This window comes from Lactuca serriola, chromosome 4, assembly GCF_051521515.1.
Source record: "Lactuca serriola cultivar US96UC23 chromosome 4, Lser_US96UC23_V15, whole genome shotgun sequence".
Lineage (NCBI taxonomy): Eukaryota > Viridiplantae > Streptophyta > Magnoliopsida > Asterales > Asteraceae > Lactuca > Lactuca serriola.
This window is the reverse complement of record NC_136411.1, coordinates 395,861,353-395,876,250: the sequence shown is the minus strand read 5'-3', so window position 1 is coordinate 395,876,250 and position 14,898 is coordinate 395,861,353. Positions and strand designations below refer to the sequence as shown.

Here is a 14,898-nt window from a genome sequence, read left to right as displayed (position 1 = left end):
ATTACAATAATAATGTAATAAAAACCAACAAGTGAACAATAATATTAGCCTAGTAATCAGGTAAACCAGATCCAGTTCCCCCAAGGTTATTAAAATATTGTCCATACGATGAAGATGTAGGAGGAGGTTGTTGATATTGTTGTCCAGATGAAGACAATCAATTCCAACAATTTCTTGCTCGATATAAACGTATTAAAGATAAAGAAGCACACTTCAGTCTACGAAATGCGTTAGTTGATCATTTGTGGAAAATTTATTCCAACGCATAAATATGTTATCTATACATGTATAATATTTATTTAAAAGTATGTATGTTTAATATTTATATAAATGTATGTAAAATATTTATTTAAAAGTGTGTATGTGTAATATTTTTATAAATGCATGTATAATATTTATTTATAAGTGTATTATAAATATAATATTGTTTATTTATTATTAATGTAATGAAAAAAATATAGATTATATATTTGTTAAAACTAAATTAGTAGAGGGGTGTGTTTGACATTTTATCTAAGTTGGAATAATAGAATATATTTGGAATATACTTTTTGGGGTTAAAAATAGGGTAAAAATGAAGTAGGATTGGAGATGAAACACTATTTACCCCATTTTTTACTCCATTTATGGGGGAAAAATGGGGTTGGGTTGAAGATGGTCTTAACCACCATTGTTTCAAATCCATCAATCACCGAAGATTAAGAACAAAATGGAGCATAACCACCAGCAGCAACAAGAGCATCCCCACCATCATGCCACCCATCGCAACACCAATGACTTTAAACTTTTGATCATGGTCATCCAACTTGTGTTGGAGACTGATGTGGTCGATCCTGCATATGATATAGTCTTGTCTGAGTTGCTCCTTCAACCGTTGCATTTCAGATTGGTTTTCTGAATCTTCTAACCACAATCACATAAGATTAAGTAGAGCACATTGTAGTTGATGTCTTCACTAGAATTTAAATAGTTGGGTGAAGGTGATGGAGCCAACATTGTTGCTTTTTAAGGGTTCTTCGAGATGATTGTTTGCCCGAATATGGTAAACAAATTTGAGGGTTGTTTTACTTTAAACCCCACATGGGTGTGTCCCCTTTTAATTCGAGACCTGTTGTGCTTGAGACTCAATCAAATCGACAATGTAAGGTTGGTGGGGTATTGGTGGAAATTAAAGGCTGTAATTACTATTTGCATTTGTGTCATCGAGTCAACTCAGTATTGACTCAACAGGTTCATTCACATGCTTACTTGGCAAGTAACGAGGTAGGTTAACCTGCTAAAATAGATAACATGACTTTTCCAATCGGTAAAACACAAGTATATGCCCTTAATATGCAAAAAATAGTTACGATGGACTATTTAAACCATTATACGTAACATTGTTTTATCCTAAACCCTAAAACATATCACCGAATCAAAACGAACGAGCTGCACTGTGAGACCAAATTTATCTGCTTCAAAAACTATTTTTTTTTCTACATCAAAATGTAAAACAAATAAACAACGCCGTACCAAGATTGTTAAGCCTTGTTCATTTTGACCCAAAATTAATCAATTTCGTTAAAATAATTTTGTTTCTCTAATACTTAATTATATATTACTTGGTCAAAGGGTTTTCTTTTCCACGCATACTAAAATAGAGAAGGGTTGACTCTACAGTCATATTATTTTGCAGCCTCACAAACACCGCCTCCTTTCTTCTTCACCATCAACTCTCCACAGTGAATTGGCTCCCATCCTACGATAGTTAGGAGTTCTATTGCATCATCCAATCTCGATTAATGGACGAGGGCATCAAAGAGAAGTTCTTTTCGGATTTGAGATGCCTCTTTGATCAGAAACCGGAGGTTGATAGTCTTATTCAGGGTTTCGAAAATGTAGGGCTCAAAGGGAAACAAATCGATACTTCTTCAGAAGACGTGGAGGATTTGAGCTCTGATGGTGATTTTAGTATCAGCAATCGTGACATGCAACATCCGATCCGACCCGATGCCGAAAACTGCTCGTTTTTCGTTCGAACCGGGACATGCAGGTTCGGGCGGATGTGCAGGTTCAATCACCCTGTTTCGACGAAAATCTATGTATGCACTCTCGCTTCCTCCCCTTTCCCCTTCATTCTGAGATAATGTTCTAATTTCTTACACGGAATTTGATAGCTCATGCTTTCCTGGTCTATATTTCGAAAGGGCTTTTGTTATATTCAAGTCTTTTGTTGTTGCGAGTTGATTTTTGTTTGCTTTGTTTATGTGTTGTTCGTGTGAAGGTTGATCGGGGAAAAAGCAACATAATTGGTGCTGGAAGTTCATCTAAAAGTTTGAGTCGGATTCCATGCAAGGTACATTTGATTACATACTCTCTTTCATAGATTCGTCCATTCATGTTTGTTTTCTCAGCTTAATGAGTTAAATGAGGTGAATTTGGTTATACTCTCTCAAAAAATTAAGGGATTTGGCCAATTAAGGGTAAATACAGGAAAATATAGAGCAACAAGTTTTACTAATAGATAAAGGCTGGCATGTTTAGATTGCTTATGACTTTTATGAATTAGGTTACAGTATGATGAGATCTACCTAGCAGCAGATAGGAAAAAGAAGAAAAGTGTTTGTAGGATAGTGTCCATGTCCACTGTATGTCTTGGGTAGCAAGAGGCATGTGAGTCTCATGACCCAATAGGAAGTCTCCATGTCACTGTTTATGGTTCCACATCTCATTAGTAGAGCTAGTTTGGGAACTGCAGAGCAAATTAATGTGCCTAATGGACCTACAAACTTGTATTGCTAGTATCTGCTTCTTGCTTTATTGATATAATCTTCTTTCACTGTTGTGTATCCATACTGTATTTACATGCTTACCCAACTATGTTGCAGTTTTACCAAATTGGTCATTGCAAATATGGAGAATCTTGCAGATTCAATCACTCCAAATCTGAGCCTGAAAACTCTCTCCCGCGCCTTAACGTGCTTGGTTTTCCAGAAAGATTGGTAATTACTAATTTAGCCTTGTATAGCTTTTCATATAGATGAATTGGTTGAATAATGTTTTTAATTAAAGCATATTATCTTGTTGACCAGGGCTGTGAAAACTGTTCATTCTACATGCGTACTGGTGTCTGTGGTTATGGTGCATCCTGTAAATTTCACCACCCTCCACCTATCTTCTTTACTGTTGAATCCATGGATAGCCAGAATGAAGCTTCAGAAATCAATGAAGGTGATGCAGGACATGTGGTTCCTCATTTCTCACAATCAACTAATTCACATGTGCGTGTGCTAAAATTCGGCAGTTTCCCAAGTGTAACCAGTGGGAATCTGGTATGTCCATATAACCAATATCTTAGTATTGATTTCAAGAAGAAGCTATGATATTATGTGAATAAATTCATACCGTCTATCTGTTTGTGAATACAGGAAAAGAATCAGCACCCAGTGACAGATGGATCATCCACCTCAGAATCTCCTTCTGGTGGCAAGACCAAGTAGAATGGGCAAATTACATTTACAGGGATGGTTTCTTTTCTTAACTCTAAACTAATAATCTCTTAGAATATCTCTCAAGTTTATAACTTAATATGTCATATTTGAAAAAGAATGCAGTCTTTTTCAGCAACTAGAAACTTTTCTTTCATCTTTCTTCTTTGATACCATGATGCATATGGTTGACTTTACAGTTACACCTTACTTGTTCTGAGTCATGTTTGACCAAACCAATTCAGGGGTTGACTCTGTATGGTATGTTGGATCTTTTTCATGGTGATGTTTCCTTGTTTACCTTAGATTTCAAAGGTGCATGAGCGCCTTGGTTTTGGTTTCTTCCAATATATTTGAATTTTGAACTGATGGAGTGTGTGCTACAGTTTTACAAGTACACATTAAACATACAACTGGTAGCGTTGTGTTAAGTGTCACTGATATTTTAAGAGCATGTTTAGACAACATCAACTTTAAGCTCTTAATCCTTTAGCTTTGTTGCTATGATATTCTTAGGTAGTGTCCATTGCAATTTGCAATTTGCAATGAAAAAAGTTGTTTGTTTTTGGAATGGACCATCACTAAACCAAATCTGATTCCTTCAATTTTGTTGATTTTCATTCCTTAGGCAGAAGGGGATGTTTTTCTATCATTCATTCCATCACGGAAAATTGTAATATAACCCATTTTTAGTTATAAAGTTTTTAATAACACAATACTATTATTTTATAAAATTAAGGGGCTGTTTGATAACCTCTGAATGGAACCGTTGGCCTCTGAATCGGTCAGCATTTATAGTGCCGTTTGATACAACCTCTTAATGGCGGCATCTGAACGGTTTAGTAACCCTATCTTCTCTCAACCATTACGAGGTTGGAATCCATTTAGCACTAAATGATTTTTTTGTTACATTCTTATTTGGGTTTTAATGAGCTTTTATGAACTTTAGCTTTATAGTATCGTAAATAATAAATCCTATAATTATAACTAAATATATAGAATGTGAAGATTTATTCCCTTCCTACGGATGGATGAAATATGATCATGGAATCATTCGATTGCCTTTTTCTTATTCCATTCATTTGGCCATTCCATCCCATCAAACAAAACCCTTACATTACAATTGAAAACACCAAAATGTATTTATATAATCCATAGTGGTTCATAAAATAACAAGTGCTTTTCTTTTAATTCCTTCCGATATTGAATTTTATAAAATAAATGTACAAAATAGCAAGTATATTTTTCAATTGAGTTTATAATCTTGGTAGAGGCGGCAATATGGGGAAATTTATATAAATAGTTAGTATGTTAAATAAGATAAAAGAAACTATATTGTTACAATAATAACTGGAGTATTATTTTTAATAAAGCAATCTAGGAGATTGTATGCATTATGGAAAACACTTGGGGGCAACTCACGACCCGTTTCCTTTTAGCCAGTTTTTTCTTTTTTTTAAATTAAACCCATAAGATTTAGACCCGTTATAGATATAAAACATAACCTAAAGAACATATTCATAAGTAAATAAGTTGATATTTCCACTTTTAAATCTTGGTTTAACGAGATATTCATTAACCAATTTAATTTAACATGTCCGAATAAACTAATGCCATTAGTTTGCTCTTGTTTATGCATTTTTTTTGTCTAAATTTACATGAATAGTTAGTTTGTGCCATACCCATAATCAACTCTTATTAGGGGGGTTATTACTTATTATGCAGCTTACAGATCTGCATTCCACTTTGGGAGTGAAATGAAGCAAATACTAGTAGTAACTAACTGCTCATGCAATTTTATTCTTGCTGAATATGATAGATCGTTGACTTGGCCCATGATTAATTAAAAATATTTGACTATCGATCGATTTCGGAAACGGCCTTAAATACGCACAAAGTAAAGAAAACGTGTTGAACACAATCAAAGTCGTTAATTACACTTAATGATTAATAATAAGGTGCACATAGGTAAAATAAGTTACCAAAAAAGGATATGTTGCCCTAAATGAAAAGTATTGCAGTTTCTTGCCATAGAGGGAGTGGAGTATATTTGAAATGAATCTCCGAACACGTCATTATATTTTTATGAGTGAAGGAATTTGAAGCCGACTTTTAATCAGGACCTTGAAAGAACAGACTCAGAAGTTTATTAAATTATTTATGTGTGCTTGCTTACTCTTGTAACATCTTTACTTTCAGTTTTATTGCTAACATATGTTTTTTTTTTTTTTGCACTACTATATAATATATATAGTAGGCTGACATATCATATGTAGGAGATCATCTGGTGCATGCTTGCGTTTTTCCTATGCTAGAGGTCTTCAATGGAAGCAATCCATCTACACTTGTGTAACAGGTAGACACATGATTGATTTTGGAAGATAATAATTCGGATGATTTTTAAGGAAATCCATCTAAGAGTTTGGGTGTATCTTTGGATGTGTAATCAAGGTAAACTTCATGTTTCAGCTTTATTTTTCAAAGTTAGGGTTTCGGTGATTATTGATATAATACAATGATATAGGATGTTTTATATATATAAAATTTATGTTGGTTAGTTATGAAGGAATATTCTCCACTGTTGGGTGGGTGTGTTTGGCAAATTAGGGTTTCAACAATGAGCTTAAAATGGTGTTTTGGGTGGGTGTATTGAACCTTTATTATTAGTAATAATATTTATTTGATTTGGCAAAAAAAAATTGGCTTTTGATGATTTCCATAGTTGTTGGGAATCAAGTTTAACACGTGATTTGTGAAAATGGAATATACCTCAAAATGAGATTTACATAATGGTACGTGAAGTTAGTATTTTATTGTGGATTAAAGTCTTTTTAATTATTTTAACATAAGGTTTCAGGGTTCAAGGGCACAAGTTGATTTATGAACTTTCAGTTGGTATTTTTTTTTTTTTTAATGTTTCCAAACATTTGAAGGAATATGCTCTTGGCATATGGTTTAACAATTAGTATTATTGATTTGTTTTCCAAGAAAACAATGTATTTAACCTACATGAGTTGCTTTATTTAAGCACAATGGTTCATTGTTTTGAAAAGAGTTGCATGCATTCACTATGTTAGGTTAAAAGAGCATGACTGCATGATTTGGATCTTGGCATGTTAGGTATCTACAAGTAGAATTATAACTAAAATTTCTCATTCTTATTGCAGTTTCATCAAACAGTTGGTTGTTGCAGGAATGAGAACACTGGATTGCTATATAACATTTTATACTTTCTTGTATCATCTCATAATGTTTTGTATCTTTTCATTCAGTTTTATGTTGTTTTATATCAAAAGCTTTAGTATTATATCGGATGGAGTTTTATGCTATCATTTCATATCATATAACATGTCAAGCTAAAAAGGTTTGTGTAAAGACAAAGTATTAATATAAAGGACTATTAGATTTGAATTTTATGAATTTAATTATGAACAACATTTTTGCTGGTTTATAACATTTACTCGCTAGTCATTATCTTTTAAAATATATAGTGTAATATAATCCAAGCATAAGCGTTGCATGGGTAGGGAGTTGAATTATAACCAATGAGTTTTTAGGATACCAAAAGCTAGTTCCATGTCCTTGTTAATTCTTGTGTTGCCATGAACTTTTTTCATTTTTCCTTGTTTGGATAGGTAAATATTTCCCCAAAAGTATCTCATTGGAAAGATAATGCTTATGCGTGTAGTGTACTCTCTTAACCCTCCTGAAAGGGACACATGCTTAGGCGTGTAGTGTACTCTCTTACCCCTCCTGAAATGGACACTTGAGGCATGTCCATATAATGTTTTGTTGAATAAGGGCGATTGATTGAGGACGTTGATAATGTTGTTGGAATTGACGATATTAAAGAATGCATACAAAAAGTATAAATCTTGTGATGCTACCGCTTCAAGCATAATGGTCGGCTACTCGTGATCACCCCTTTATGTATTGATCTTGTCATGTTAGGCAATTCCTCTGAGCCTAATGTGTAAAATCATTGTTGCCTAACATTCTAGGAAATCAATGTTTGGATTCATGTGTCTATGTACAAAAGTTAGATGTCATTGACAGTCGATTTATACAAATATTCATGTCCATATAATTGAATACGACATGCATAAAACTTTTCGAGACTTTCATGTAAAATTATTTCGGACATATTTAAGTACTCATCATGCACACCTGGATCTGTACCACATGCTAGTTAACGTATTGCAGATATCTCTTTTTGTAATAAAATAAAACCCATTTTGTCTCTCGCATCGTAGGATAATCGAAAAAATTAAAATTCTCGTGCCATATCATAAAAACAAGTTACTCAAAATTTTTAAATTGATTTTATAAAAATCTAAAAGGAAATTAAATAAACTAACCATAATGTGATGTATATTTAAAAAAAATAACCAAAAGAGATAAAATAACAAACAAGTGTGGAATGGTGGAATTAAATATTTCAACAACAAAAAATATTTTTTCTTATGGAAAATACATTTCGAATTTACGTTCCAGATTCTGGATTTCGGATTGAAATTCCAAAGTTCGAAAAAAAATGGAGTTTGAAGAATAAGTTTGAAATCTGATGAATAATTTTGGAATTTCGAGAAAAGATTTAGTGTTTTTTTACTAAAGTCTAACAAACAGTTAACAAAATAGTAAATATAAAGTGTAAAGGATATTAGAGTTTAAAATTAAAAATTTGGTTGATAAGGGCTTCCCGTATACATGCAACGAGGCCGGTCGTGGTTGAGCTGGCCACGAACAACGGTCGTGCACACCACCTGTTGTTTCGTGGTCGACCGTTTCCATGATGGATCGTGTTCGGAATAACGAATGCAAACGCCCCATAAGATCGCAACCCACTTTGACCAAATGTTTATAGCCGTTCAACGGGTAGTTTATTTTAAAAAAAATTAAACAAAAATTTAACCAATTTATTTACCTATAAATACCACACTTTTACCCCTTACTTCTTACACCATTCTTTTCTTTCTCTATGCAAAAAATACACACTACATCTTCACAACCAAAAACCATGGATCACAACCAAAATACCCCTCCAAACTATAGAAATCGCAAATACAATAACGTTTTTGCGTTAGATACAACCCCTTGCCAATTCCCGACTATGGAATCACCTCAAGGCGGTTTTGTAAATTTGATTCAAACCGGTTCCCCTATCCAACAAACACCACTTTTCCAACAACAATATCAACCTTTTCTGACCTTCCAACAACAACAAAACCAACAACAGTACCAACAAATTCCAACAGTTCCAACAACTCCAATAACAAGCGTCACAACCACAAAAACCACCACTTTTGGCGGATTTTGTTTCGGAAACACAACCTTCACCGTCACCTCAACCAAAAAAGAAAAAATGAAAAAAAATCGGGCTGACCCACCACCACCCAAGAAAAAGGTCCCATGGACAAAAGATGAAGAATAAAAGTTAGCGGAGACATGGGTGTCGGCTTACCAAGACCCAATTTTAGGAGACAGTCAACCTTACAGTAGCTTTTGGAAGAAAGTTCGATCAATTTTCTACGAGTTAATGGAAAGTGAAACTCGAAATGCCGATCAAATTACGTCGAAATGGCGCGATATTCGATTAAAATGCACTGAATTTGGAGGAATCTACAACAACCTCCTAAACATACGCAAATGCGGCTCGAACAATTTTGATGTTTTCAAGGCGGCCATGGATCAATTTGAAAAAAACAACTCCAACACGCAAAACTTTTCCGTATATGAAACCGTATATGAAAATATTGAAAATGAAAGCGGACGACCTCGAGGGCGAAGACTTGGAGCTTTTTCTCGCGATGAAAGAGTCGGTTCGATCCCGACTTAGTTGTAGGGGTAGTTTATTTTATTTATGCTTGGTATTTTTAGGTTTTTTTTAATGTTTTTTTTTATTTTAAGTAATGTAATTTTTATTTTTAATGTAATTTTTATTTTTTATTTCAATTAATGTAGTTTTTATTTAATATAATTTGATATTTTAATTTAATGGAAAACTAGTATTAAAAAAAATAATTTTATTGTATTTTTGAATTAAAAGAAATGAGGTGGAGTGGTGTGTTAGTGATAGGTATCCCATGTTAGTGGTGGGGGAATGTGGTGCAGATGTGGCACCCACCACATATGTGGTAGGGGTGAACATTTGGACCGGACCAACTCTTGAACCAGACCGGTTACGAAGAATATTGTGGACCGTGGACCAAACCGGATTAGTCGTGTCCAAGTCCGCGTCCGTGTACGGGGTTTCCGGTTCTTGGACCCGTTTGGACCGATAACAAACTCTAAATTACACGTTGGAAATAACCGTATATCAATCTGACTTAAAACGAATGAGATATGCTTGTTTAAAAATTTAACTTTTTTTTATATAAATAAGCAGGTCCGACCGGTTTTTACCCGGAACCGGCCGAACCGGACCGGTAAAAAAACCGGACTGGACCGCCCTCAATTCCTAGACCCGAGAATCGGCCCGATGGTCCAAAAAACGGTCTGGTCCCTAATGTGTGGTATGTGATGGTATAACAGATGGTCTAACAATATATTACAAAATTTGAAATAAAGATTTTGAACATAAATAGACATTTCTTTGAAAAGAAATAATAAATAAATAAATTTAAAGCATTTGAAAGAAATTTATCATTTTTCAAAATAGAAAATAATTATAATAATCTTTTTTTTTCTAAGTTTTGTACAAAATAGCTCAGAAATAAAAAAATGTTCTAAATAACCACAATTTTTGCTTCTATATCTACGAAAATAAACAAAAAAACCGCAAGCCACAGTTTTTTTCTTGGATGTGGCCTACTAAAATTGAGGCTATTTTAGGTATTTTTCATTTTTTTAATATTTTATAAAAAAAAACCTTAAAATAAGGCTATTATGGCAATTTTTTTCTTTTCAAAAACCTAAAAAAATTACTTATTCTCTTTAAAAAATGAATTTCCCAAATCTAAAATATAAACTTTTTGTGTAAAGTTCACTGCCAAAAATTGCGACATCGACTTTCAGCCGTCAGATTACTGACACTTGTTCAATTACGATAATACCCTTTGAGTGCCACCTTTATTACAAAAACCTCCATCTAAAAAACCAGCCCACCCAAGTAGAAGGTATAGCCTGATCGTGTTCTGTACCTATCTTCCCCCAACGATGGCGACCAGTCTGGTCCGTCGAGCTCTCTCTAGGGTTCATTCGTCTCCGGCCGCGAAGCTTTTTCTCTCCCGAGCACATGCATCGGAGCCTCAAAATCAACAAGCGAAGCCAGTCGCCCAATCTTCACATAGTCTCAAGAACTTTCAAATCTACCGATGGAATCCTGACAATCCAGGAAAACCAGAGCTCCAAAACTACCAGATCGACCTTAAGGAGTGTGGTCCTATGGTCCTAGATGCACTGATTAAGATCAAGAACGAGATCGATCCTACCTTGACGTTCCGTCGGTCGTGCCGTGAAGGAATCTGCGGTTCCTGTGCTATGAACATCGACGGATGTAACGGACTTGCTTGTTTGACGAAGATTCCGTCGGGAGATGCGACGATGATTACGCCTTTGCCGCATATGTTTGTGATTAAGGATCTGGTGGTGGATATGACGAATTTCTACAATCAATATAAGAGTATTGAGCCGTGGTTGAAGAGAAAGTCTCCGGCACCGGTTGGTTGGGTAGGGAAAGAGATTTATCAGAGCAAGGATGATAGGGCGAAGCTCGATGGGATGTATGAATGCATATTGTGTGCCTGCTGTAGCACATCATGCCCTAGCTATTGGTGGAACCCTGAGTCTTACCTTGGCCCCGCTGCTCTTCTTCACGCTAATCGGTATAATCTTCCACATCTCTATTCATATCTTTTGCATACAGTTAGTTAGTTGCCAGTTACTTTAAACTTAAACTCCAGTTGTAATGATGTTAGATAGTTTGTGTTCTTCTTCATTGTTTTAGTTTAGATCCCATTTTCATTTCTGATTCTTTCAGTTGGATAATCCTAATATGGATTTCTTGTAAATCACATGCTTACTTCTGAATAGTATAGTAATCTGGGAAAGCTGCTGATGTGTTTAATCACCCAGGACCTCCATCAATGATTTTGATTTCAAATTTCATATCCAAAATCATCATCATTTTAAGCTAGTTAGGAGAATCCAAGATTTTTTGGCTGTCTTTCTGCAAAAAACAAAAACAGATCCACATGTTTGCTGATATAGCTTCTGTCACAATCTTTTGCATATGGTGTTCCATTGATACATTATGTAACTGTTGCAATGATTGTTTTAAATTTTAATCAGGTGGATCATGGATAGTCGAGATGAATATACACAGGAGCGTCTAGATGCAGTAAATGATGAATTCAAGTTGTATCGCTGCCATACAATTTTGAATTGTGCTCGTGCATGCCCTAAGGGGCTCAACCCTGGGAAGCAAATCCAGAACATCAAGAGTCTTGAAAGCTAAGTGCTTTTTTCCTTTTAAAATTTATAGGGAGAATGATGGTTGTTATCCCTATTTTAATTCTGGGATTATGTTAGAACATCTTTGTAAACCTTTTGTTTTGTTGGAAATAATTGGTGAACATGTTTGTACCTTGCCATGGATTCTGGTTTTAATATCCGAATCCTCTGATAAAGCCACTTTTTTTTTTTTTTTTTTACAAATTTGGTTGTCCTGAATCCTGATTGATCCAAACCAGAAAGAGAGGTGGTGTTTGGATGTGTGTCTTATTCTGGCTTTGGTTTTCAGATTGGGGCAAATTGCAGAAATAGCAACATGCCTCACTATTTTTTACCAAATAGACAATGTACATTATTTTACCCATAAGACCAATTTACATACATCTTTTACCCATAATAACAGCATACTTATAATTTTTTTTACTGATAATAGCAATAGCAATGTATAACCCATGACAACAATGTACTTGCATGTCTGTATCAATAATAGTAGCATACTTATAATTCATTACCCATTAATAACAACAAAATTTCCCTTTTTAACAAGAATAGCAATATGTAATAAATAACTTTTTTTGTACAGAATAACAATATGGGTAGAAAATCTATAAGTTTCTTGCTCATATGAGTGAAAAATGAAAGTACTTTATTAGTACATATAAAAGTAAAGTTCATTGTCTGTATTGGTAGCTAGGGTGAAGACATTGTCATATTTTGAGAAATAGGCAAGGGACAAGGGGTTGCTTTAAGAAATTTGTTTGAGGTTTACAAGTACATCGATGTTATAACTACATTCAAAGATGTTTATTATTAAATTTCGTTTGAGATTTTGTTAGAGAACTAGAGGTTATCGTGCTTTGTCTACAAGTGAACTAGAGATGTTTATTATTAATGTTTGTTTGAGGTTTACAGTTACATCGATCCTACTTTCAAAGAGCTAGGAGTTTGACTTTGACGTCGACATAATATTATTATTATTTTCTATGTCCGGATTTGATATTTTTAATGTCCAATACAAGTCAAGAGATGTGTTGAGGTCAGCACTTCCAACCCTTGTAATATCAAGACTCTTATCATGTGTTAGTATCATATTGCAATTGTAATGTTTGAAATTCTACATTACACATCGCATGAAATAATGCTACATAATCCTTGATTCAAGATTTGACTAGACTCTTTGCAACATATTAGAGTGTCAAGTTTGTCTCTTCTTCTCTTTATAGTTACAAGACTGGTATTCTGAAGTGTCATTTCTCTTTGCATTTCCTGTTGATGGATATTGATAGGATGCTCTTAAGCCCTACCTTGCTTAATTATATATATATATAATCAAGCAAGGTAGGGTTTAAGAGCATCCTATATATATATATATATATATATATATATATATATATATATATATATATATATATATATATATAAGGTTCAAATGAGAACCAAAAAAAGGTTAAGAACCTTAAGAACCTCTAATTTTAGATGTTTATAAAGGGTTTAGGGTTTAGGGTGTTTATAAAGGGTTTAGGGTTTAGGGTTACCCTAAACCCTTTATAAACATCTAAAGTTAGAGGTTCTTACGGTTCTTAACCTTTTTTGGTTCTCATTTGAACCACTCCCTATATATATATATATATATATATATATATATATATATATATATATATATTGTGTAAGATAGCTTTTCCAAGAAAGATACATTCTAGTTTTATGTTCGCATGATAGTTTTCATTGTTTTTAGGATTCTTTTTTGTAAGTTTATAAAAAGGCCATTATGATATATTTTGTATTTATCACCCCCAACCCTAGTCGATATTTTTTTTCAAGAAAGAAACATGTAACTTTCTTCAGTGTAATCGAAATCCGTATATCGTCATGTGATTATGCTGCAAAGGTTTCCTCTCTACTTCTTCACTCTGTTTTATGATTTTATGTGATCCAACTATCCATTGTGTTACAAGTGGTATAAAAGACATTCATTCTAAAACGCCAACTTAATTTATCACTAAACCCCACTAGGGTTCTTCTGTCGCCTTTCATAAACCTTGCAAAGTGTTCTTAATCGATCTTCTTATACTCGCTCATCCTAAACCCAAGTTGATTTTTTCCACTTGAACTTATTTAATTCCTAAATGACTTTTTCTCAAAAATACATGTTCCCTATAATCGATTCTCCTAAACCTTTTGTAAGGTTATAATAGATTTTCCCTATGGCTTCCATGTATCTTTAGCTTGTGGATCATGAAACCATGTTTTTTCTATGGCAACTTGGCAAGTGAAGATATAATCTCTATTGACTCAAGTTGACTATGATAATAATTTGGATTTGTTTGGAGGTAGAGCTCAAACTACTAGGATTGAAGATGAGAAAAGGAAGGATTAGAAAGCCTTAACTTAAATTCAGCTTCACCTACAGAACAATTTTGAAGGAAAAGATTGTTGTTGCAATATGGTTTAGGCTTGAATCTATTTTCATTAAGAAGAATCTCACAAACAAGATGCATTTGAAACAAAAGTTATTCCTTCATAAACTGCAAGAAGATGGAGATTTGTTTACCCACATATTTGAGCTCAAAGTAACCGTGTCTCACTTGGCTATTATGTAAATCAAATATGATGAGGAAAATCTATGATTAATTGATTGAGGTTCTCTTCCGAACTCTTATTCCAATCTTAGTGACATTATCTTCCATAGCTGTGATAGTCTTACTTAGAATGAAACAATGGAGCCTTGTACTCCAAGGAAAAAGATGAAACACATGGTTTCTTCAATGAGTCAAGAAGCTCTTAAGGTGAAGGTATGAGATTGATACAATGAAAAGGGTTCCCAAGGCAAGAAAAGGCGTTTTAAATTATTGGGTATATGTAAGACTTGCAAGCATTGAATGAAAAATAGTCACAAGATTTCACAGTGCTATACATTGCAAAATAAATAGGAAATAAAAGACTTAAAGAGAGATGAAGATCGATATGCTAATTTTTTTCG

General features: G+C 33.9%; 2 protein-coding genes across 2 annotated transcripts; both read left to right on the top strand.

Annotated features, from left to right (window-relative positions):
* The first annotated feature begins 1,652 nt into the window (after nt 1–1,652).
* LOC145097938 (zinc finger CCCH domain-containing protein 37-like) lies at nt 1,653–6,887 on the top strand. The gene is made up of 6 exons (XM_079035613.1): nt 1,653–2,081; nt 2,264–2,335; nt 2,868–2,981; nt 3,072–3,311; nt 3,408–5,918; nt 6,635–6,887. The coding sequence occupies exons 1-5, from the start codon at nt 1,782–1,784 to the stop codon at nt 3,477–3,479; spliced, it is 798 nt and encodes a 265-aa protein (XP_078891739.1). The 5' UTR covers nt 1,653–1,781; the 3' UTR covers nt 3,480–5,918; nt 6,635–6,887.
* Nucleotides 6,888–10,568: 3,681 nt separating this feature from the next.
* On the top strand, nt 10,569–12,108 carry LOC145097937 (succinate dehydrogenase [ubiquinone] iron-sulfur subunit 2, mitochondrial-like). The gene is made up of 2 exons (XM_079035612.1): nt 10,569–11,290; nt 11,757–12,108. Exons 1-2 carry the CDS (start codon nt 10,623–10,625, stop codon nt 11,920–11,922), a joined length of 834 nt encoding a protein of 277 aa, XP_078891738.1. The 5' UTR covers nt 10,569–10,622; the 3' UTR covers nt 11,923–12,108.
* Nucleotides 12,109–14,898: the final 2,790 nt, after the last annotated feature.

Coding starts and splice junctions, on each gene's coding strand:
- LOC145097938 (XM_079035613.1), top strand. CDS start 1,782: ATGGACGAGGGCATCAAAGAGAAGTTCTTTTCGGATTTGAGATGCCTC. Junction 2,982..3,071: donor TTGGTTTTCCAGAAAGATTG/GTAATTACTAAT, acceptor CTTGTTGACCAG/GGCTGTGAAAACTGTTCATT. Junction 3,312..3,407: donor GTGTAACCAGTGGGAATCTG/GTATGTCCATAT, acceptor TTGTGAATACAG/GAAAAGAATCAGCACCCAGT.
- LOC145097937 (XM_079035612.1), top strand. CDS start 10,623: ATGGCGACCAGTCTGGTCCGTCGAGCTCTCTCTAGGGTTCATTCGTCT. Junction 11,291..11,756: donor GCTCTTCTTCACGCTAATCG/GTATAATCTTCC, acceptor AATTTTAATCAG/GTGGATCATGGATAGTCGAG.